We start from the raw sequence: 26,901 nt of genomic DNA, 5'->3' as shown, positions 1-26,901 counted from the left end.
TTCGATACAACATTTAAGATGTCAATATGTTTTATTATTTAATTTCTTTTCTAGAATTCTGCAGCGCTCATAGAGCTTGTATAAAAGCCTTTTATCCCACAAACAACACATAAATAAATAGAAAAAAAATAGATCAACATTCACAAGACATTCTTCCCAGTTACCCAAACATTCATTGGTGCTCATCTTCATTAGGAAAATTAATTTAAGGGAACCCGAACTGGAACCAAAATTAAAAATAACACCTGGAGTGTTTTTATCCTCCTGTGAGCTGTAGATGTGTTTAATGTTTTGAAAAGTATCCGTTTCACCCGAGAAATTTCATTAACATTAACTAGATTTGTCTTTGTTTGCTTCTTCGCTGGAGGATGTAGCGAGTCGCTCGTGCGATCACTCCTCATATTTAATCTTCATTACATATGTATGAATACATACGTGTTAACTCAAAAACACTTATGCATACAGAAGTGGAGATAATTAAATCTCAGGAAACTTTTCGAAGCAGCAGCCTCACAAATCCCACTTAAAAATGACCCTGGAGCGATTTCGTGTTGCATCCTTTCCCCTGACGCAAAGTAAATCCTGCAGCAGACTTTTAATAAGCTAGTGCCACGTAGGCAAGAACAATAGAAAAGTTAAAAAAGTTGCAGTTATATTGCTTTACATTGAACGTTTCCCTCTCAGCTCCCATTACAAATTAATTAAGACCTAAACCTTTTATGAAAGAAACACCTTGGAAAAGATTCTCAAGGTTTAACAAGACTTCCTGTGTTTCTTTAGCGAGTAACCGTATGGCATTTAAATGAGGAATATCATTTTCACAGATTAGTTTCTTTCCTTCATTTAGTGTTTCAGTTTTCAAATAGAGTTTTTCTGGAGCTGCACTTTGATTTGACACATTCCAGCTCACCTTGTGCACAAAAAAAAAGCTTCTCTGTCACATTGAGTCGGTGGCAGATGAACAAGCAAGAAGTGCATGTGACTCTGTGACACTGAAAACACACACACACACACACACACACACACACACACACACACACACACACACACACACACACACACACACACACACACACACACACACACACACACACACACACACACACACACACACTTACACACACACACACACACACACCCTCGGCCCAGGACACACAATGTCCACTCATTGTTCTTGTTCTCATGAACTGAAAGCGTTTTGTTCGGTTCACAGAAGTTCTGCTTCGTCCTCGTCATCCTCAGAGCCGGAGGGGCCCTGGCGAACTTCCTCGTACCACTTGTTGGTCAGAGTCTTCATCTGGATCCGGCCGTGTAGCAAGTCCTGTGAGAGACACACATTATACACATTATACACATTGCACACACGCTAGAATGAATGAACATACAAAATCACAGTTCTTAGAATAAAGTAGCCCTGCAGCAAAATCCAATATGGTGGAGCGCTTAATATTCTGTTTTTGTAAATACTGTGAAAGTTTAGGTTTTGGTTTAACATAAAATATAAATCATAATTACATAGGCTGCTTAACAAAGATGTGCTATTAAGCTAATTAATATAGTATACTGTATGTACCACATTCTACAGGTGGCTAAAGGAAATTATGCTCAATATGCAAAACGACAAAAAAGGGATATTTACGGTGACTTCAGCAAGTTACCATCAGGGACACAAACGTTTGGATCACCACCACAATGTGACACCATGCTTTTATTGTGAAGGAGTCGTAGGAAATGCGATGTGTTTGTCACCAAGTGAGCGTAAAAACTAAATCTAAATGGACCAGCTATGGATATTTAATGTTACAGGGAGGAAGAGTAAAACCAGCACACCTCCCAACATGTGACGGTAAACTTGTCTTTTTTCTTGACTTTTCTGTGATATCTCAGATGCAGTGTTCTCAGCAGGGATAAATGAAATGCTGCTGATATTCCTTCTTTCCATATTTTGTGCTTATGAAAAGGAATTCCCAGTGGTGTCGTCTGGTCTGGGCATTTAGGGCTTATTAACCCTGAATAAGTCTCCACTTTGAGCGGTTTATTGTCACTGAAGAAGATAGCAGTGTTGTAATTCTGTACCTTCCGTGAACGCAATGACTGTTTACAGGAAAATATGTGGAAATACATGTGTTTTATTGGCTGACAGGTCTGTCATTAGAGAGCTAGCCGAGCTCACACTGTCATTAGAGGTCTTTTTTACTAGTAAAAGGTAATAAGCATTGACACAAACATCCTCTCTGATGATAAACCAGGAGAACCAGGTGTGTGAATGGTTGTACGAGTTCCACGTTGAACATGATATGAGCAGAGGAGCATCAGTTGTGTAAGTGACAGCGAATTACAAGAAACAGAGTAACGTTACCCTGTTCTGAATGACGGTAAACACTAACATCGGCATATGTTGTTTACATTTGTCAAATTTACAAGATGGGAGAAATATTTAAGAAGTTGTTGTAAACAGCGTTTCACTAAGTTTAGAACGTTTCCCCCGACTCAACAGCTCACAAAACAAGGACGTGAAGGAACAGTAGAAGGAGGAGAAGTAAGAGAAGAAGACGGAGAAATAGAAGGCGGCGAAGGAGAAAAAAGGATGGAGAAAAAGGAGAAAAAGTCAGAGAAGAAGAAGAAGAAGAAGAAGGAGAAGGAGAAGAAGGAATAGAAGGAGAAGAATGAGAAGAAGAAGAAGGAGTAGAAGGAGAAGAATGAGAAGGAGAAGAAGGAGTAGAAGGAGGAGAAGAAAAGGAGTAGAAGAACAAGAAGAAGAAGGAGAAGAAAGAGAGGGAGAAGAAAATAAAAAGGAGAGGGGGAAGGAGGAGAAGAAGTAGAATACGCCAGTCAAATAAACATAGCATTACTAAAATGTTGTTTGCAGTAGTGATTCCATGCAGTAAAATTACATTAAATTCAGCCAACCTCCAAAACAAGTGAGCGCCTAAAAATGGGCCTAAAAAAGCCCTGATGTGGAACAAACTAAAACCTCACCTCTGAATGTCTCAATGCTAAAAAACAATGAACTGTGTTTAAGGGGCTGAGAGCTAATACTACGCTGAGGCCTCCCGGGTGTATCACTTACCTCTTGGGTGAGTCGTCGGGTGAAGAAGGGGTTGAGGTATTTAGCATCGAGCCACATGAAGCCCTTCAGATCTTGTCTCTGGTAGATATGAGCCTCGTACTCCTCCTCCGTCAGCTCCGACAGGTGCTCTGACTCGATGGTGTTACCCTGCAGAGGAGAGGAGGAGCAGATCACAATCAACCCTTTGATGTTCTTTCCATCTGAGGAGAGACAGCTAGTATCCGAGAGTTTCGTCCGTTACCATTTTCTGCGTCTTGCTCAGGTTGATGTCTTTCTTGCTCTTGCGCCGCGACTGGCTCTCCTCGATGTCCATGAGCCGAATGAGCGGCATGGTCCCTCCGCCCATGAGGAGGATGGTGAAGAGGACGATGATGATGGTGGTGGTGCCGATCAGCTGCCGCTTCTCGATGGGCTCCAGGCCCAGATGGAGGCTCAGGGCGTAGGGGATGGCGCCGCGCAAACCTGTCAGACGGAGGAAAAGAAGAATTACATTATATAATAAGATAAGATATGACAAGATAAGATAAGATAAGATAATCCTTTATTAGTCCCGCAGCGGGGAAATCTGCAGGATTACAGCAGCAGAGAGGATAATGCAAACAAGAGACATAGTAACAAGTATTATAAATAAGTAATAACACAGTAAAGAATATTAAATAAGTAAGTAAAAAAAGTAAGAAAAATCCACAATAACTAAAATATTATATATACAGACAGAATAATTATTTTGGATTAAATGTATTTAAAGTTATATAATGTAAACTGTAGTTTGTTTTAAGTGTATATACTTTTTAAAATATATGTAGGGCTGCAAATAGAGAATATTTTCAGCATTGATTAATCTGTCCGTTGTTTTTTCTATTGATTAATTTAATTATTTTGTCCATAAATATCATATTACTAGGCCTGTTGCAACATTTACTTTATCATTATATCTGCCAATAGATGGACATGACCTCAATCATTTTTGCCTGTTGTGTTTATATAAGAGTTTGTTTACATAAGAAATTCATTAGTCGACATTATGCCAGAAAATGTAGGTTGTCCCCTTATTTTTACGTTATAAACTTATAGTACGATAAATAAACATGACCTCGGTCATCCTGACGTTATGAGGGATGTACTTGCATTAATATGCTATCATATTTATATTTATTTATATTATATGGAATGCATTAAATGGTCTTAAAATTACAATAATATTGTTGATCGAAATTATTTCTTGGACAACATATCGCCCCAAAATAAGTAGTTATCATGACAGGCTTGATATCTTGTGACAAAAAAAGCACAATATTCACAATTAAGAAGCTGGAGTAGTTTCCTAACGATCGACTAATTCATTTCTATAAAATAATTCAATATGTGTTTTGGCTCTTGTTGTTTCTACTTTCATTTGTCATTAGAGATGTGCACCATCTGTTTGGGGGTTTGATGAAAAGCATGGAGGCTGACTACGAGCTGACTTCCTGTCATTCTTGTGTCACATGAGTCAAAAGGTCCACTGTGTCCTCTCACCACTGAACCACATGATGAACATCATTTTAGGGGTGATCTTGTGGTCTCGGAAAAAGTTCAGCAGGATTGTGAGAGGGAAGATGTTCACAGCTCGGCCGAGAAGAACCAGAAACTACGGAGAGAGAACAACGTCAACCAGGAGTTTAAATCGACGTCAACATTCAGATAACATTTTGAAATAAGAGAGCACTTACTATGCACCAGACGACGAACGATAATTCAAACTTATGAGGGAAGCTGAAGATGGAGAGACCGAGGAAGGCAAACACACAGGTCTCTGGGGAGGAAATTTGAAAAATTAAACTAGAATTATAGTCACATGGTTTTATGCCTCCGCCAACCAGTCAAGTTGCAATTCCCATGCATGTTGATCCAAAATGTCATCATTTGATCCTGTGCATTTTTGTGAAATTTTCATGATTGGCAATTTATTTCTAATCCGACCAACCAAACTGTTTGTTACACAGAACCATCTAAGAAGCAGACATTGGAAACAGTTTGGAAAAGGGCAGGCACTTTAAATACTTGACAGGTGATTGGACAAACCACCCGTCAATCAAACTCTAATCAAAGCAAAAACAGCTCTTCGATCTGCTCTTTGCTCTTCTTGGAATAACTAGATATTCTCAAGATATGATGTAATAGCATCTACGCTAACGTCTTCAGGATCCACTATTGTTGATTAGCCATCCACGCCCCTCGCTGCCAGTAGCCCTTCCCAGAATGCATTTCTTCAAGCCTGACAAGATGGATTATCGTGCGATATGTGAGCCCCACTATTCTGGCGCGATGTTACGTGATTCCAGCTGCTGTGTCATTGTCATTGTCATTGTTGACTCCAAGAGGACATCTGTGCCAAATATGAAGACATTTCTGAGCTACGACAGACAACCTAGAAACATCGCCAGTACGGAGGCATAAAAACAAAAAAGGCTAATTAAGGAGGAAAGACTTATTTCACTGACCACACATGAAGGCCATCGTGCGCAGTGTCTGCTGCATGAGGATCTGGTGACGGGAGACAGGTTGTGATGGGTGTAGTGAGACATCACAATGCCCGCAAACAGGATGGACATTATTCCTGTGGGCGGAGAGAAAGCATGGCATTAAAAAAAAAAAAAGGTCCTGTAAAGTAAAATATAATGGAAGAGTGTGTGTGTGTGTGTGTGTGTGTGTGTGTGTGTGTGTGTGTGTGTGTGTGTGTGTGTGTGTGTGTGTGCACTCACCAGACAGTTTGATGCCCTCTGCCAGGCCATAGGGGAGGTACGCAAAGATTATCATCATACCAAACTCCAGCGAAGGAGTCTTCCTCAGATCAAAGTGTTTTAGAAACTGATCAGCGAGTTAAGGAATTTTAAATAATATTTAAAAACACACACGAGTTTAAAGCTCTCTCTATCTCTCACACACACACACACACAAAATGAGTCTGGATACAAGAGCCGAGATGAGTCCAGTGAGGGTTCCCAGGGCGGCAGAACCGAAAAACATTTTCAGGAAATAACCCAACGCTTGCAAAAACGTCTCCCAGCCTGTTACCATGGAGTTGTCTGCGCGGGAGAACCCCTCCGCGGTGCTAGAAGACAAAAAAACAATAGAGTTAAATATCCTGTGTTATAATACCTCTATCTGACCCTAGAGGGCAGAAACACTCCACCATAAATCCAGCAAACGCACAAGTATGAGAGTCTGTGTGCAGAGTTTGTTATCCTGCCATCAAAACCCTGCTGCACAGAGGTCATCTGTAGTGACTTAACAGCAATAATAACATGAAGGAATGTATTGTGACATTCGGGCCACACAGGGAAGACATTTGAATATTCTATGGGCGAAAATGTACTTGTTTTTGAAAGTCAAATGTAGATCTTAAAGAGCAGCGTGACTTTACGTCTAAACTAGACACATCAATGCTTAATATCAGCATTAATAATGAACAAACAAATTGACTGCCTTGATTCATTCTTTGGACTTTAACTTAGTTTGGTGAAAAGCATTTGTAGTCGTGTTTGCATCCCCCTAAAAAAGCATGTTTTATAGTTATTGATGTAGAAAGAAGGCAGACATCAGGCATCTATTAAACCTTTAGACACCCACATAGATCTCTGCAAGAAATGCTTTTTTTAAGTGATGAGATGATGAGCACTTCCTTTGCGTAAACTTCTCAGAAACCCCCTTAATGTCAATATAACTAGGAAAGTTACATACATCCTCTGAACGCCCTCAGTCTCCAGTTTGTAGTTGTACAGTTCCATGAGGCTGTGATCATCCTAGAGGTCACAACAGGTCATTTTATACTACAATAAAATGGCTACTATGAGGACTTTCATAATCACACATTGGAACAATCAGGCTCACTGGATCCACAAATGTCTCAGCTTTACAGCAATACCACATTTATACAATTCCAAGCCTGTTTATGGACCCCAGTATGCAAAATACTTATACTGCATGCAGAAAACTACATGTTTTTCCCCCCAAACTGCATGTGATATATAAAGTAAAACATGTATATAGAGGGGGACTTATGGGTTTCCATAGAACCTATTTCATTCCCATATATTAAGGTGAGAGGTCAAGGTACCACTTTGAAAATACATCAAAATCATGCCTAACTTTGGAGCTTTATTCAGCCTCCTTCCCAACTAGCATGACCTGGTTGGTCCCAATGGATTCATTAGGTCGACTTGTTTCATTTTGATATCAGTATCTTCGCCCTAGCTTTAAGACTGAGCCCACTACAGCCTCTTAAAGGCCGTAATGATCGTGCAGGTTTCCAGACAAAACAACAGCGTAACTAATAATCTGATTTGAATCTGATAAACAAGCTCCAAAACAAAAAAGGCATTAGCTGCGTAGCTGTTTCTAAACAACTGGGCCAAACTGTGAAGTGGCTTTCTAAGAAAAACACCCGTCTGTGAGGTGCTACCAAACAAGCAAACTGCCAGGCCCCGTTCCGGCCGCTCCATTATTCATGCGGCCGTTTACTCCGACGGGCCGCGCCGACACTTGAGATCACTTTGCACATTTATCCGGCCGTGAGTGGGAAGGAGATAAGGAAGCACTGCAGAGAGCACGGAGACGGCAGAGAGGACGGTGGTGATGCAGACAAACAAGGGAAGCATGCCAACCTCTCCGTTTCCGTCAAACTTGTCTGTCAGGATTTACTGTGTGTGTGTGTGTGTGTGTGTGTGTGTGTGTGTGTGTGTGTGTGTGTGTGTGTGTGTGTGTGTGTGTGTGTGTGTGTGTGTGTGTGTGTGTGTGTGTGTGCCGTCAGTCTGTTCACACAGGGTGATCTTGATAAACATTTTCTCCTATGGCTAAGGTACGTTCTGTCACACCCTCTCATTACAGATCGTTTCTGATACGACATAAATACTGTGAACATAGTGTTCTAACTAAATGTTTCTGTTTGGCTTCCTCCGGTTCTAATTTAATGTGTTTTGTGTTTTATTTGTTGTTTTAACGGACAATTTAACATCAGGTCTAGGGAGCTGAAACACTAACTATCACTGACACATTTACAGGGATGTTGATCAGAGAATACATAATTGAAAACATTAAATAGAAATATAAAAATTGTCAGATAACAATTTTAAGTCTTAGAATTTACATCCGGCAGTACTGATTAAAATGTTCGCACATCCTCTGCGTTTCGAGACCACAGCTTTGCCACAAAGTGAAAGTGTAAAGTGATAAAATAGGCCACTGGTTCTGTACTCCTACTCACTTCCTGTTCCTTTTGGGGGTTCAAAGGCTGAAAGACGCCTCACTACACCCATGCCTGATATTTAAAATGCTATGGATCCAATGCGTCACCGTTTGCGTATGAGGTTAACTGCAACCACAAGGTGAATCGGGAACATAAACCGGTGGGAGTTAAAACCATGTTTTCTTTAATCGATCCGCCAAAAGTACACCGTTTCTCACAGCCAGAAGATGTAAAAGATTTTCCTCTTTCAGACAGTTCTTTCACACATCATGTGCAACAAACGCTTCCATCATAAAAAACCTCCAAAACAAAGCCTAAAGTTGTGATATTTCATCAAAAACATTTTACTCTACATGTCTCATTTAAATTCTCGCCCCGAATAAACCTTTTGATTTTACCAGATTCTGTAAAGAACATTAAATTCTGAGCTCTTCAACACAACTAGGAAGCCATGGAAGATGTGACAAAAGATTCCATGAAACGTCGACTGAACTTCAGACTGCTGACCACAGAGTGGAGAGGAGAGGCTGTGAGTGCAACAAACGCTTCCATCATAAAAAACCTCCAAAACAAAGCCTGTGATATTGTTCAGCGCAACTAGGAAGCCATGATTGATTCACTTGAGACCGACAGTCATGTGACAAAAGATTCCATGAAACTGTGAGTCGAGGTTTTAAATATGTGAATAGTTAAATATATATAGCACGTAGAGCCTCTGTTTTTTTCAGACATTGGTAACACATGTTGAAAATAAATTATCAAAGAAATTCAACTTGCATTTTTCTTTTCTTTATATGATTTATGGCATTATATCTTTGTTATACAGCACAAAAGAGACGTTTGAGTTCTCTCTACTTCTAGAAATGATTGTGCTGTTTCCAAAGAGCTGCAGGACTGCAGAAAAAAGGGGTTCAGAGGACGTCTTACTTGGTGAGGACGATGGAGACGGCATCGTTGAGGATGCTCTCTCCGAACACCAGCATGTTGAGGACCGGGTCCACGTTGAGGGCGTTGAAGATGGCGATGGTGGCCACGGGGTCCACAGCCGAGATCAGAGAGCCGAAGGCGAAGCTACAGCAAGGGAGTAAAAAGTAGTAGTCGTTAGACCCTTTTACAGGCATTAACATACTTTAAAAGAATAAAAAAATATGCAGCTAATTTGTGTAGGTACAAGGTCAGAGGGAGGCAGACAGGAAATTAGTCACAAACAAGGAAGTAGCGTTGGCTTCAGGCAGCACAATCCTACAAAATGTTCATTTTATGCAGCATTTAGGGAGATCTACTGGCACAGATAGTATATAATATCAATAAATATGTTTTCTTTAGTGTATAATCTGCTGAAAATAATCTGTTTCTACAGTAGCCCAGAACGGACAAACCAAACACTGACGCTTGACAGCGACATCTGTGTTTTTTTGGTAAAAAATTCTCGGAAGGCAACACAAAATACCATAAAATAAAAAAAACTAATAAAATAAATTATTTTAATTAACTTTATTTTAATTAAGTATTGCTTTTTTGTTAGGATGTCTTTATAAATTGAGTCTTGTAACTGTAAAACATTTTTTTATTTTCAGGGTTATATACAGACGTTCGGAAACAATATTAAACATATAACAATAATGAAATTTAAAATATATATTTTCTTAAAGAACTTTGATTTTAGACATTTTCTGTTTTGAGATGTCTTGATGAAAAGCACTCCTTTAATTAATATGTTTGTTGTGTCTTGCAACTTTAATAAGCAACTTGTATTCAATTATCTTGGTAAAGTTTAACATTTGGAAAATTTGGATTAAATTAGGTAAAATTAGAATCTAAATATGGTAGATGTTATAACAAGAAATCCAAGAAAAGAAAAAAAAGACGAGATAGGATGTGGGACTTCCCCCAACAAAACCTAATCAGTTCTCTTGGCTCACATCCTGAATTCCCATCTGAATGTCATTAAAATCTGTTGAACAGTTTCCAAGATATCCTGCTAACCAAACAAAAACACAGAGGCAAATTGGACGGGAAACACATCCTCCTCCGTGAGGGGAAATGAAAAGGCAGAAGCCCGGTTTCAACACAAGACACACACACACACATGCTGACTGTGCACCCATAAGGCAACCCACACGTGAACCATAACAACCCAAAGCCTCTCTATAAAAACACACAGGCGTGGAGTTGCACAGTGTTTTGCTCATCAGTCATCTCTGGCAGCCGATTATCTGAGTATTTGGAACTCGCTAATAGTTCAACTCTTACGTTTGGCTCTTAAAGGGGTGATGATGTCATGAAATACTAATATTTGATTTCCCTTGAAGTCATTTTTAATGCTTCTTAGAGTGGAACACTTATACTCACCTATCAGTCATTGACATCTTATAGATCACATCAGCCTGAGGGGAAAAAACACACTGTTTTTACAAGCTGTTCCAGGGAAAATTCACGGGAATGCTGAAAATATTGAATCCAGTTGACAGTCTTTCTCTGAACAGGCCCCGGCAACGCCAAGGCTGTTGACGGATAACGTTACGATCCTCACCTGCCCCAGGAAATAGATACCTCCTCCTACTATGAAGGCGGAGATGGTGGTGCCGATCACAGCGAAGAGAGTAATGGAGCCGATGTTCTGGAAGAAGTTACCCTGAACATACATGGTATTCATGGGGTTTAGTAGCATGACGTGAAGTTTGCATGGTGTAACATAAATAACAAAAGGTAGCGAGTGAATGTCAATGGAAAGCAGAGCACAGGTACAGAGAAATTATTCATCACTTCACCGTGAGTAGTGGAGCAAAATGTATCTATAAATAATAAAATGTTACACGCCAATTCATTCTAAACCTCAGTTTAAATGATAATACATGACCGTACAGGAGAAACATTACCGACAGAGCAGAGCTGCTTTAGGGACGTGAGCATGCTGCGTTTTTGCGCCTTCAAATCAAAGACCGTATATAAGAAGTGGACGTAGCTACGGGGACGTCACACATTGGTTTGTGGACTGATGTTTGGAAGCCTCGAGTTGGGCGTTTTGGTCGTCGCCATCTTGGCTTTTTTGCAACCAATGAACAAAGATGATCATATTTGCACCGCGACGTAGAGGCGCCGTATACGGCTCTGGTAGAGAACTGTCAATCAGTGTGTAGCCCCGCCCTAAAGCATACTCTGCTTTATGGTCTATTTGACTCTAAATAGAGAATAATTTACTAAATGAACATCATGCTGTATTGAAGAAGACTTGAAACTAGAGATTGAGGCTACATAGAGCTTTAAGATCTGTCCCACTCTCCCTGTTTGATGAAGTCTCAACAGCTGGTTGAAAGGTCGGCCAAACTGAAGATGACGAATCCAGCAGTAAAGCTACTGTGATGAATTTACTGGTGCTGGAAAGCCATTTATTTATGTTTTGAAGTAGTTTAGTTAAGTTTTTTTTACTGATTAATTACCACAACTTCATCATCTTCATCATCATCATCATAGCGTGCAGGTGTGTTTGCTTAGAGCAGCAGGGTGTGACAGGAGCGCAACCCCCTTGGCACCTCGGATAAAAGGATGAAAGCGGCCCTTTTACTTTTATGCTTTAATGTCGAAGCCAAACCGGCATTTGTGTCTTAATTTACTGACAAAACAATACGTTTTAATTTCTTCATGTGGCTTTAATTCTTGCTCTCCACATTTGGATAACCTTTTTTTTTTTAAACTGTAATCAGCCAAATAAGCAAAGAGAAAATAAATAAATGTTATGTTTTCATATTTATCCCGGTTTGCCCTTTTGAATGCATCACATTCATAATGTGTCCAGCTTTATTTCACATCTTGAGCCTTTCAAATTCAGCTTTATGCACACACACACACACACACACACACACACACACACACACACACACACACACACACACACACACACACACACACACACACACACACACACACACACACACACACACACACACACACACACACACACACAAACACACACACACACACTCACTCACTCACTCTGCCGTACCTTATGTAAAGAGTATCCAGATTCAAAGATGATGGGCGGCAGCAGCAAAAGGAAGAACATGTTGGGCCGGAACATTTCCTCCTCCTTTTAAGGAACAGACAGAGACAAAGTTACATACGCTCCAAACATGTAACAGTCAAGTGATCTAATCTAATCTTTGCATGGAGCTACACTCTGACCGTAACACATTTTCGTGGAAAAAGGGAGAAATGGCCCAAAACACATTCAACGGGAAACATTTTAATTGAATTAAATGATTTTTTTGACACATTCTGTTGTTTTTTACCATCTTGCAATGAGCCTACAATGCTAATGCTTATCAGTACCCTTACATATGAGCACATGATGCACGTGACTGAATGATAGAAACACGTGCTTGTGGTTATTATGCAATATTCCAAAGAATATTCACTACTTCTCATCTGACTGATGACGGCCGGGTTAGTGATCGTCAGCTGACTTCATACGTAGTCATAGAAGACGGGAAGAGGTGACGAGGGAGGCCGTGAGCCGTTAGTAGCAGCTCTGTATCTGACAAATCTCATTTGGATGTTGGCTTCAGGATGACACACAGAAACACACAGAAACACACACACAAACACACACACACACACACACACACACACACACACACACACACACACACACACACACACACACACACACACACACACACACACACACACACAGTATCCCAGTGACCATAGCTCTCTGATTATTTCAGCGATATAAAGAAATCATTGTTGCTTCTCAGCTAAATGGGCCAGCCTCCAAGATCAGGCGTAGGCATCATGTGCCCATGCATTAACGCTCCGGCTGCCAATGTGCCTGTGCATGATGCACCCATGTGTTCTTGTACAAGCCATAGTGTGTTTGTGTGTGTGTGGGAGTGTGTGTGTGTGTTCTGTGCATAAATCTATGTCAGTAATGCATGCATTTGTGAATGTTCATAGAGCAGATCTATTTCTGGATCCGTGGTTTGAAGCTGCAGTAGTGTTTGTCAGAAATATGAAAGAGGGCGGGCCCATATTTACTTCATTCAGTCAACAATCATCCTCATTGTTTTATGGAGGCCGGCTTTGACAGCTGCTGGAGCCCGACTATCGACCCCACCGGCAGATTGACATCCTGACTCCTTGTCACTTTGGTCTGCTAGAACACAACTGTACAATTCCTCAAAGGGAGATGCGGTGGACTCTGTGTTTACGTCAATGATGCTTGGAGCTCAAACACAGTCAAAGCTGACGGACAATGTAATCCTCATGTTGAATTTTTAATCATGAAAATGTCGGCCATATTTTCTGCCCAAATAATTGTTTTTGTTGCAGCTGTTTACATTCCTTATGATGCATATGGAAGAGAAAAAAAAGCTCTACAAGAATGCACTACTGTTTTTGTTTTGTTTTGTTTGTCATGTGTTTGTTGTGCTACAAAAATGGGCTGCAACTGGATTTCGTTGTGCATCCCTGTGTTGCATAATGATAGTAAATTAACCTTAAATGACAAACCAAAAAACTGAGTATGCAGGAAATAATATGTGAGGCATCAGCAGAAGGAATGGACACTCAGTATGTCTGACGTTATGTGTGCAGAAAACATTTAGTCCAAATGTCAGTTTTATTATAAACTATTTGTCTCGGATGCGGGTTTCCGTTTTTTCGTCTTTGCAGTCTGCATGAGACAGTTGGTTTGTCCCTTTTATCAACAGCAGATTGGAACGTTGGAACATTTTTCTGTATAACCACACATTACACAAACTACATCATTTGAAAAGCATCTAAGATTTTAAAAACAACAGGATTAAGGATCATTGAACCGACTTGTTTCAACATGGGAGGAAAATTCTTTGATTGATGCAATTTGCAGGTTTTATTTGCCGTTTGTCATCTCTACTGTCTGAAATCTTTTTTATATTGTCCTTAACTTTTTACTTATTTGTTTTTAAGTCTGTTATCTGTGCATTTAAGTGTTTTTTTACGTACGCTACCATCTTGACCAGCACCCCTTTTTCAAAACAGATGATCCTGGATAAATAAAAGGTTAAATAAATAAAATGAAGCTCTTAAAAAACAGGCCATGTATAGTGGATAGCCTATAGAGGATGTATTCTGGAGTAAAGAGGCTATGCTCCTGTTTACTTTGTCTTATTATGCATTCAAATTTCAGGAAAAGTAGGCCGGCAAGGACACTTCCACTTTTACTCTTTGACATTTATCTCTGCCAGACTTCCACCCTTCAGGGCAGGTAAAAGGTCAGAAATCAAAATTAACACCCGAGACACAAGAAGCTACTCCACGCGAGCACTAAAACCCTACAGACGTGCTCCTGCATGCACGTCAATGTTTCACTGCCACATATAAGGATGTCTGCTGGAGCGGCTGAGCATGCACACACAGACTTTGCATACATGCACATCTAGACAGATTTAAATAAACAAGATGCCGGCAAGCTACTGCTTTGCATTATGTGCTGAGCAGGGTTGTAATGAAGGGTTCAAATGATTATCAGTGTATTTGTTATTCACTTTTTTGGATTAACTGATTAATCCGAAACAATTTCCCAGAGCCTAAGGTGAGTTCTTTAAAGGGGTTGTTGTGCCAAGCGAACAGTTCAAACCCCAAAGATGTTCAATTTACAACGACAGAAAACTGTTTTCAGACGTTGAAACTAGCAAATGTTTGAAATCTTTGCTCGATAAATGACTCACAATATGAATCAAATATCAAAATGGTTGGTGATTTAATTACTGGGGTTTATTGTCGACTAGATTTTTAGGTTCAGAACGCACTAGATTGACCTCATCCTGAAAACCTGATGCGGCCTAAGAAGGCGTGAAGAGATTTCAAAAACACTTGACGTTGATACGACAGCAGATAAATATTTATATTGTAAGAGACAGCGAAGATGAAATGGATTGAAAACCAGAGAACAGAGGACGGGCACACTCTGGGGGGAAATAGCTGAGACAGAGCTTGAACCAAATGAGGAAAAGATGAATGCCAGAGAGAAAAATGAGGGCTGAGAGATGGGGGGGATACGAGAACGGGGAACCTCGGAGAGACCTTCGTTACGAGCACGAGCTCCCTGGAGGCCTCCGCTTTAACACTCAGCGACATCCCCACATGGGAAAAGAAAAAGCCCCCTGAAACCACAATTAAAACTCTTCTCCCTGTGTCACTCTCTCCACGGCGGAGGGAGACATCTATTAAAAGCATGTGCTGCCCTTTGGGGCTTAAAACACACCACCGCGGCCGCTGAGGAGAAACGAGGCGACGTCATACAGTACAGAGAGAAAACCAAACTACGAGCTTGCGTACACTTCAGATGCTAATGTATTCACCTATGTGTGTGTCTCTCTCTCTCTCTCTCGGCAGACAAATTGCTGCTAGCGTGCTACTTCATGCCAGCATGCTATTTCTTCTTCAATCTGTGTCAGAGCACAGGGGAGAGACGGGCAGATGAGAGGGGAAAAGGGAAGAGCAGTGAACAGAACCAGAAAAAGCTTCTTCTCATGTGCTGGATTGTAGCAGAGGACTGGAGATGGAGGGGTTGGTAGTGGTAGTGGGATTGTTGTTGTAAGACGCCCGTGATGACAGGATGCTGCTGCCCGAGGGGGTTTCAGTTTCGCCCTGTGGTGGTTTGTGGGGCCGCCCCGGAGGGCACGCTAGATTAACCAAGTAGGACACATGCTAGAAGGAGGAGGAGGTCTCAGCGTTAGAGGTTTGCTACAAGCGCGAGGACGCAGTTTAAACCTGCAAAATGAGCTAGTGATAGAAATAAAAAAAGATGCATTGACTGTGGTGGTACAACATGTAGCTAAGTGTAAATGCACTATATGCACAAGTTCAAAAGAGTTGAAAAAATAAATGATGCTCTCAGGGGCTCCTTCTCCAAAACAAATAGGTCAGACAAATTCTGTAAAAATTCTGTAAAAAACATTAAATTCTGAGCTCTTCAGCGCAACTAGGAAGCCATGATTGATTCACTTGAGACCGACAATCATGTGACAACAATTCCCTGAAACTTCGACTGAACTTCAGACTGCTGAACACAGAGCAGAGAGGAGAGGAGAGGAGAGGCTGTAAGTAGAGGTTGTAAAAGATGTAAATAGTTAAATGTTTATAGCACGTAAAGCCTCCATTTTTTCCCCCCATTTTTGTAAAATAACTCGATTTCGATCTATGATTTATGGCATTGTATCCGTGTTATTTGGCACAAAAGAAAAGTTCTCTCTGCTTCTAGACATGACTGTGCTGTTTCCATAGAGGAGAAGGCCTTTTATATTGCACTGCAAATCCAAGCCAAAGAGATAAAAGGATGACAGGAGCAAACAAACCAGCCTGAAACTGTGTTTGGAGTTCAGAGGGTTAACGGTAGTGATAACAGGTTAGGGGGGAGGGGAGGAGGGGGCTCTGGTTACTAGTAGTGTCGATGACTCAGCAATCACCCTGGGGGCCTCCGCATAAAAAACAATGGGCTCCAGTGTGCAAGATACATTGACACAACCTGTCCTCTTTGCATCCCCCCCCCTCGTTTTGCATCTACATCTCTTGTTCATCCGTTCTCTCGCTCGCTGGCAGAGAACAAGGAATGTTAATTAAAGGCTGTGAGAACCGGGAGGATAGAAGAAAAAAGAAGTCGGGCTCATAGGGACACGGAGGGGGGGGATAGCGAGCAAAGATCGGTGTGTGTCATTATGGGTAGGTAACGGCGTGGAGATGGAGAGATTTGTGACAAAAAACAATAGCCAGGAAATGAATGACTGAGCACAATAAAATAATTGGAAATCTACAGCAGATGTTTATGTGGGTGGAGGGGTGGACGGGGATTCCCGGGGATTTTTGTGTTGCTGTGGGATGAATTGCATCACATAAGAACTGGGAGAGGCGGCGATATATACACTCTTGATGCATTATGTTTTCAATAAGCAAAAACACTTGAGCAATGCAGATGTTTGTCCCCACCCTTTAAATTGCAGATGGCATCGAGAATGCAGTGGGTGTAGCTTTATGGATTTAAAGCAACTCTATGTCACGCATTGCATACATTTTGTGTGTTTTCTCTCTGGGTGTGTGGTGTGTGGAGGAATGTGGCTGTTTTGCCTTGTGCTAAACCAATTAAAGTGTGCTAGTAGAGTTCTGCAAGAATGAGTCCAAAGACCCAGATATGAAAAATTTTTGATCCCTCAAAGGGTTTTATGAACGGGTTTTTGGTTAGATGCCTGAAAGAAGGTCTGAGGTTAACACAAGCTGAAGAGATTTTTATGTTTTCTTCTGCGATAAGTAGAATTCGGGTGAATTTAGAAGTTTTTATGTGTCCTTAAAAAGCATCTAAATGAGACGGCTAAACATCATAACTAGAACACTGGTCCTCCTTTAGCTTAATGGTGGAGACGTAAAGTCATGTGACTAAATGTTCTCACTAGAACACTAGTCCTCCTTTAGCTTAATGGAGGAGACGTAAAGTCATGTGACTAAATGTTCTCACTAGAACACTAGTCCTCAGCTTAATGGTGGAGACGTAAAGTCATGTGACTAAATGTTCTCACTAGAACACTAGTCCTCCTTTAGCTTAGTGGTGGAGACGTGAAGTCATGTGACTAAATGTTCTCACTAGAACACTAGTCCTCCTTTAGCTTAGTGGAGGAGACGTGAAGTCATGTGACTAAATGTTCTCACTAGAACACTAGTCCTCCTTTAGCTTAGCGGTGGAGACGTGAAGTCATGTGACTAAACGTCCTCACTAGAACACTAGTCCTCCTTTAGCTTAGTGCTGGAGACGTGAAGTCATGTGACTAAACATTCATTTGTGAAGATTATCTTGATTAACAAGTAAGATAAACTTGTGTTTTGCCACCAAGATCATTTTCTGCAATAATCCCAAATCTAATGGAACAATCCGATTGGCTTTTTGTCAAAGGGAACTAGTGCGATGGAACTTCCGGTTGGCCTACATAAATACATCATCCCTAAAGCCCTTTGTTGTGAACAAAAGTTGTGTCCAGTGCAGTGTGGACACAAAGAGCTGTGAAGCAGGGTGTGAACAAGGAGTCACACTATACCTTCCAGTTGGCCAGTTCCTGGAACTCAATGATCTTAATGAAGCCTCCCATCAGAATCCCTGGAGAGAGCAGAGAGAAAAATGAAAAACAAATCCTTGGTTTAAATATTTTACGACTTCATATGAAAATTTCAATACAGCCAGAATACAGATGGAGTGCAAAGCTCAGGCAAAGTGCTATTTTAAAGGGGCTAAAACAAATGGATGCCTGGCAAATGCCCAAACAATGAGTGTAAACCGGATATTGTCTTAGTTTTGTCCTCAAGAGAGTCCCAATGGGCCTTTGGGACTCTCTTGTTCCACCGCCCAGCAGAACGTTAATTAAGAAGGCGAGGGAAACACACAAGATGTGTAAAGGGGCAGAGAAAGAATAAGATAAATGAAAGAAATGAAAGTAGCGTGTAAGACGTAGATGTATGGGCAGATGGAAAGGAGATATGGAAACTACACACACAATGAGAGAGGAAACGGTGAGGAAGGAAGAGCAGTTCTTCCTGATCTGTAAGCAGACGGTTATCTCCTTTCAGCAGAGCGGCACTACTCCAAAACACTGAGACAAGCTCCGTCTCATATGCAGCCTGAAGGAAAAAGGCCTTCAGGGTCAAGACAGGTTTGAGTGAGTGTAACACCATGAGCATGCAAAAAGGAGACAATGGAAGTAGAAGTAGAGGAAGTGGAAATAACCTAAAGTGACCTCAGACAAGAAGCTAAATAAATCTTTTTTTTTTAACAGCGAAGCAATCTTGGATACAGCTGCCATTGCTGATGTTGCGAAGACACTTATTTGACTTAGATTTAAACTTACAGAAATAAAGATGTTTAATTCACTGCTGGACACACGTTAGCAATAATGTTAAAAAATGTTCTTAAACACAAGGGAGAGAGGCCCAAAGTAAAAGCTGTCAGGCATCAAGTATATTATTTATAAGTGTTCTAAAAGTGTGGAGTATTCAGGAAAAATCCCAAATCAGTCTCAAAACAAGTTTCCTGTTCTCAGACTGTCTGTGTCTTCTATAAAAACAGGTTTTCCTAGAGAGCTCTTAAGGGGATATACCAAAAGGTAAAACATGTTTTTCATAAACTGCTTAATTACACGTCTTCTTTCAGACTAGTGGAAAGAAAACATCCAAAATACACATTCAGTTGTTTATTTTACTACTTTGTCTATTTGCGTCCGTAAATTTCTCCTAAATTCACCAGAAGTTTCCATTAGATAATGCCTCATTTGCATATTTCAACAGAACATTTCAGAAAACTTGTAATACAATAAATAATTGTCTTAATGTCAGTAATCAGCTGGTGAAGTTCCATGTTGATATCTATTAGTTATTTTTTTTACCCTATTCACCTGTAGTGTCTTCAACATGTATGTAATTTAACTAAACATATCTTTAAAGGACGTTTTCTCTAAATGAGTTTTTTCTCAGACTCTGATCCAGAAATCTCCACTTCAGTAGCTCTTACATACACCAAACTTTACAGCTTCATTCCTCTCTATATTCTGAAGGTTTCTACAGAGGGGTTTGCTCATATATCATTCATAGCCTGATTTATGCAACATTTTATTACTAAAAACATGGAGAAAATGTGTTTTTTTTATGGCCGTTGACAGTATTTACTGATTTGTGGAGTGATACAAAGACATATTCAAAATCCCCTCTGTTAAAACCTTTAACTCTAATATGTTAACAAAACGAAACAACAATAATGATCTTGGCTTCATCAAATGTACGCACTGCTCTGCAAATTTTTGCAAATTAGCACATATTTGATAAGAGAATGCCTCATTTGCATATTTAAACATTACATTTCAGAAAACTTGCAATAGAAAAAATATCTGTCTTAATGTAAGTAATCAACTGGGGAAGTGTCATGGTGATGTCTTTTAGTTAAAAGTTTGAGTGTCTCTTCTTAAATACAGAAACATGGTACATTCGTGGACTCCTGTTAAGAGCAGCATGTTACATAAAAAAATACTCACCAAGAGAAACGACAGCCACACTCTCTGGAAGAAAATGCAGTTTGAACTTAATAAGCAGGTGCACCAATATGATGCAGATACCTGGGGTGAGAGGGGAGAGCAGAGAAAACTGAATGAATATTTAGGACAAATACATCCGAGCCTCAAACATCATGTCACATGAACTCAGATCAGCCCAAAAATAGCCCTCACATCAAATAGTGTTAAGATCTTTTCCGTGGCTGCTTTCCTTTACACAAACTACTGTAGACGGGACAGGGATGTTTATGAAAAACCATATAGCTCTGACTTTATTTCCTCTCACTGAAAATCTAACTGCATACTTGGAAACACATTATATGAGACTACGAAAGTATTTTATGCAAATTAGTTCAAATACACTTGCTTGACATAAATATGACTACAAAGCAGTTCCATGACATTTAAAATTGTAGTTCTGAGACTTTACAATAAAGATAATTGCCCCCAATTAAAACACAACATTCAGCTGTGACAGTAAAAAAAAAAAGGCAATTTTGTTCATCAACGTGCTAAATCAGTGCGTACGCATATTAGCATAATTATGATGGTAAACACCCAAGGCGGCAATGTAGAAAAGTAAACGGCAATTCATACATACGGCCAAAAAAAAAATGCAGTGCAGCAAATGAGATAAGTGTTAAGACACAGTGTTTGCAACACAAAAGCCAGCAGAGGTCGGTTCATCAAAGCTGGACTGTTTAGTCAGAAGGGAGATGATAAATCCAGGCCTAATTAAAGCACATCATGTACATAATGTTAACATGGTTTCCTAGAAGTGCTATTAAGGACTAATGTTTGGTTTCTATATTATAATCCGCTGTGGCCTCTTGTTTATTGACCTCTAACATCTCAGACAAACCACTGATGAGATGATATCAAAGTTACTGTGAGGAACTTTTAACTGCTTATAAAACAGCCTCAGTTTAGTCCTGATCCTCTATATGTCCTACATAAGTTAACGAGACCGTCAGAGAGAAGATTGTCTGTTTCTATATAGGTCTTCGTAACGATCGGCAACGGTGCCACCGGTTCGGATTCTGGTGAAATCATGCCGGTTCACCAGAAACTCCTTCAGCTCAGACTCCAGCAGAGACCAGTCCACTGTGAACAGAACCAGATCTGGCTTCACCGCAGCCTTAGACCTGCAGTCGGAGCTCCGGAGGGCAGAGCTTAACCTCTATGCTCCTCCGGTCCCCGCTGGGAGGCAACACCGACACCACGCTGCTGGAGACCCAGACCGTATTGCTGGACCCGCTGAAGGGAAGGGAGGCCACGGGAGAACCAGGACTGTGCGGGGCAGACTGTCAGACCCTGCTGCAGTAAAATGAGAGGTTTTCTAAAGGGACTCTGGTGCTCGGAAACACTTCCACTTCAGTTCACAGGGACCGCCGACATGAACACAAAGTGAAAGTTCCTTGTAACTTTATCTTTAGAAGACAAATGACTGTAATGTTCTGAATGTCGTGCTTCTTTCCAACCAATCGAATGTTTGCTAGGTTAACATGGTTATGTGTCTACAAAGTCAATTAGGCTAATTGGTAACCTTATGCATGATTTATGCCACTTCCTTGGTACAAACCATTACAGTGGTAAACATGTGACTTAACCTGCAGGGAGCTAAAGTGCATAATGGACACTTTGTGTCTTAAGAAGCTCTTGGTGATCTTATACATACTGTGTTAATGTGTAGCCACATCCTTTCCTTTATCCACTTTCCTCATCCTGAATCACCACCCACACAGCCACTAGAGTGGGTGTACATTTGCTGTCCATTATTAGCTGTTTGAGGACTACGTTATCCATATTGCATGAACCACAACGACAGCAGAGAGACTACCAACCGATAACCAGCAGGCTGAAGAATATGGTCAGCCCACTGGACTGCTCTTCCTCCTGGGCCTTGACCCCCGTCTGCACTGGCAAGATGGGCTTGACGGTCGGAGGCACCGGGGTCGTGAGCTTGACGGCGGGCGTTGTAGAGTGGAGGGTCTCGTTGCCATGGTTTTCAGTGTCATTGGTCTTGCTGCAAGGGGACAATCAAGAGGAAAAGCATGTTGATGTGATGCATACAATAAGTCAAGATAAGAAGACACAGCTCTGGATTCAATATACACCACAAATATCTGAATCCACATCATTCAAATTACGTTATTTCAAAGTTCTTTTGAACAATAGTGATACATTGGAGAGGATTTGAAACAGAATTACCTCACCCCTCCTGAAACCTTATATATTAATATTAAGGTATATCACCCCTCCTGAAACCTTATATATTAATATTAAGGTATATCACCCCTCCTGAAACCTTATATATTAATATTAAGGTATATCACCCCTCCTGAAACCTTATATATTAATATTAAGGTATATCACCCCTCCTGAACCTTATATATTAATATTAAGGTATATCACCCCTCCTGAAACCTTATATTTTAATATTATATATTAATAGTACATATTAATACTAAGGTATATCACCCCTCCTGAAACCTTATATATTAATATTAAGGTATATCACCCCTCCTGAAACCTTATATATTAATATTAAGGTATATCACCCCTCCTGAACCTTATATATTAATATTAAGGTATATCATTATATATTAAGGTATATCACCCCTCCTGAAACCTTATATATTAATATTATATATTAATATTAAGGTATATCACCCCTCCTGAACCTTATATAATAAATATATATATTAATAGTATATATTAATAGTATATATTAATAGTATATATTATATATATATATTAATAGTATATATTAATAGTATATAGTAATAGTATATATTATAGTATATATATATATAATAGTATATATTATATATATATCACCCTCCTGAACCTTATATTAATAGTATATAGTAATAGTATATATATATATATCACACCCAGCAGACTATGCTTTCTCCTCTGTCTGTTTGTTGTTGTTATAGTATATATTAATAGTATATATTAATATTAAGGTATATCACCCCTCCTGAACCTTATATAATAAATATATATATATATTATAGTATATATTAATAGTATATATTATAGTATATATTATAGTATATATTATAGTATATATTATATATATATATATATATATATAATAGTATATATTATAATATATATTAATATATATATATTATATATATATCACCCCTCCTGAACCTTAGATATTATAGTATATATTAATAGTATATATTATATATATATCACACCCAGCAGACTGTATATTTCTCCTATATCTGTTTATGTTGTTATAGTATATATTAATAGTATATATTAATATTAAGGTATATCACCCCTCCTGAATATTATAGTATATATTAATAGTATATATTATAGTATATATTATATAATAAATATATATATATATTAATAGTATATATTAATATAGTATATATTAATATATATAGTATATAGTATATATAATAGTATATATTATAGTATATATTAATAGTATATATTATATATATATCACCCTGCTTTCTCCTGAACCTTAGATATTAATAGTATATATTAATAGTATATATTATATATATAGTAATAGTATATATATATTATAGTATATATTAATATTATATATATATCATCCCCCTGAACCTTATATAATAAATATTTGTATATATATATATATTATAGTATATATTAATAGTATATATTAATATATATATCACCCTGCTTTCTCCTGGTCTGTTTGTTGTTGTTATAGTATATATTATAGTATATATTATAGTATATATTATATATATATCATATATATATCACCCTGCTTTCTCCTGGTCTGTTTGTTGTTGTTATAGTATATATTATAGTATATATTATATATATATCACCCTGCTTTCTCCTGGTCTGTTTGTTGTTGTTATAGTATATATTATAGTATATATATATATATCACCCTGCTATATATATATTATAGTATATATTATATATATATCACCCTGCTTTCTCCTGGTCTGTTTGTTGTTGTTATAGTATATATTATAGTATATATTATATATATATATCACCCTGCTTTCTCCTGGTCTGTTTGTTGTTGTTATAGTATATATTATAGTATATATTATATATATATCACCCTGCTTTCTCCTGGTCTGTTTGTTGTTGTTATAGTATATATTATAGTATATATTATATATATATCACCCTGCTTTCTCCTGGTCTGTTTGTTGTTGTTATAGTATATATTATAGTATATATTAATAGTATATATATATATATATATATATATATATCACCCTGCTTTCTCCTGGTCTGTTTGTTGTTGTTATAGTATATATTATAGTATATATTATATATATATTAATAGTATATATTATATATATATATATATATATATATCACCCTGCTTTCTCCTGGTCTGTTTGTTGTTGTTATAGTATATATTATAGTATATATTATAGGTATATATATATATATATATATATATATATATATATTATCACCCTGCTTTCTCCTGGTCTGTATGTTGTTGTTATAGTATATATTATAGTATATATATATATATATATATCACCCTGCTTTCTCCTGGTCTGTTTGTTGTTGTTATAGTATATATTATATATATATTATATATATATATATTATATATATATTTCTCCTGGTCTGTTTGTTGTTGTTATAGTATATATATATATTAGTATATATTATATATATATCACCCTGCTTTCTCCTGGTCTGTTTGTTGTTGTTATAGTATATATTATATAGTATATATTATATAGTATATATTATATATATATCACCCTGCTTTCTCCTGGTCTGTTTGTTGTTGTTATAGTATATATTATAGTATATATTATATATATATCACCCTGCTTTCTCCTGGTCTGTTTGTTGTTGTTATAGTATATATATAGTATATATTATAGTATATATTATATATATATATATTTCTCCTGGTCTGTTTGTTGTTGTTATAGTATATATATATATATATATATATATATCCCCTGCTTTCTCCTGGTCTGTTTGTTGTTGTTATAGTATATTAATAGTATATATTATAGTATATATTATAGTATATATATAGTATATATTATATATATATACCCTGCTATATATTATAGTATATATATATATATATCACCCTGCTTTCTCCTGGTCTGTTTGTTGTTGTTATAGTATATATTATAGTATATATTATAGTATATATTATATATATATATACCCTGCTTTCTCCTGGTCTGTTATAGTGTTGTTGTTATAGTATATATTAATAGTATATATTATAGTATATATTATATATATATATCACCCTGCTTTCTCCTGGTCTGTTTGTTGTTGTTATAGTATATATTATAGTATATATTAATATATATATTATATATATATATATATAGTATATATATATATATATATATCACCCTGCTTTCTCCTGGTCTGTTTGTTGTTGTTATAGTATATATTATAGTATATATTATAGTATATATATATATATCACCCTGCTTTCTCCTGGTCTGTTTGTTGTTGTTATAGTATATATTAATAGTATATATTAACAGTATATATTATATATATATCACCCTGCTTTCTCCTGGTCTGTTTGTTGTTGTTATAGTATATATTATATATATATTATATATATATCACCCTGCTTTCTCCTGGTCTGTGTTGTTGTTGTTATAGTATATATTATAGTATATATTAACAGTATATATATATATATCACCCTGCTTTCTCCTGGTCTGTGTGTTGTTGTTATAGTATATATTATAGTATATTTTATAGTATATATTATATATATATCACCCTGCTTTCTCCTGGTCTGTGTGTTGTTGTTATAGTATATATATAGTATATATTAACAGTATATATTATATATATATCACCCTGCTTTCTCCTGGTCTGTGTGTTGTTGTTATAGTATATATTATAGTATATGTTATATATATATATATATCACCCTGCTTTCTCCTGGTCTGTGTGTTGTGGTTCTCCTCCTGCAGCCTCCTCATGGTTCAGTCCGTCGTCAGCTCTCTTCCCGCTGTCGTCTCTCGCTGTCACGCACTTATTTACTATTAAAAGCAGAAAGGAAAGTAACAACACTTCAAGGTAAAAGCCTCTCATCCTTCAAAACCGGCGCATTTACGAGCTAAAGACTGGGAATCCCATGTCGACGGCGCTGTGTGTGCCTGTTTGACACGACTCCACTTCCGGGTACAGACGCGCTGTAGGGAATTGTAGTTCTTTTACGGAGCACTGATGACAAAACAGAACCGAAAAAGATGGAAAATGAGGTAGTTCGATGCAGCTAACGTTAAACAAACACACATGTATCTGTCTCAGTGGATGTGATTTCACTTTATGTTATTTAAATCAACTGTTAATGGGTCGCGGTGATCCTAGTGTACTCAGTTTCCCATAAGCCATTGCAATGTCGCGTCAGCCTTCCACCTGCCTTTCAGTGAAGCTTCCACTTTACTGCAAATACCCTGCAGATGAAGGAAACACTAATTAAGATGGATAGATTGTAATAGTTTTCAGGAGGTTTCAGGAGGGGTGATATACCTTAATATTAATATATAATATTAATATATAAG

At 38.1% G+C, this 26,901-nt stretch overlaps 1 protein-coding gene across 1 annotated transcript; it reads right to left on the bottom strand.

Moving 5' to 3' along the window:
• Positions 1-12: 12 nt before the first annotated feature.
• On the bottom strand, positions 13-26,501 carry slc9a8 (solute carrier family 9 member 8). Its single transcript, XM_054609126.1, is given in 17 exon segments — positions 13-1,321; positions 3,071-3,217; positions 3,312-3,532; positions 4,589-4,700; positions 4,783-4,865; positions 5,554-5,601; positions 5,604-5,669; positions 5,815-5,920; positions 6,026-6,164; positions 9,225-9,368; positions 10,650-10,684; positions 10,831-10,932; positions 12,301-12,384; positions 18,362-18,420; positions 20,342-20,422; positions 22,204-22,385; positions 26,265-26,501. Coding segments are annotated over 17 exon segments (1,887 nt in total). The 5' UTR covers positions 26,429-26,501; the 3' UTR covers positions 13-1,207.
• Between the last annotated feature and the right edge of the window lie 400 nt (positions 26,502-26,901).

Source organism: Anoplopoma fimbria, chromosome 12, assembly GCF_027596085.1.
Source record: "Anoplopoma fimbria isolate UVic2021 breed Golden Eagle Sablefish chromosome 12, Afim_UVic_2022, whole genome shotgun sequence".
Lineage (NCBI taxonomy): Eukaryota > Metazoa > Chordata > Actinopteri > Perciformes > Anoplopomatidae > Anoplopoma > Anoplopoma fimbria.
The sequence above is the reverse complement of the archived record's forward strand: the minus strand, read 5'-3'. Positions and strand labels throughout refer to the sequence as shown.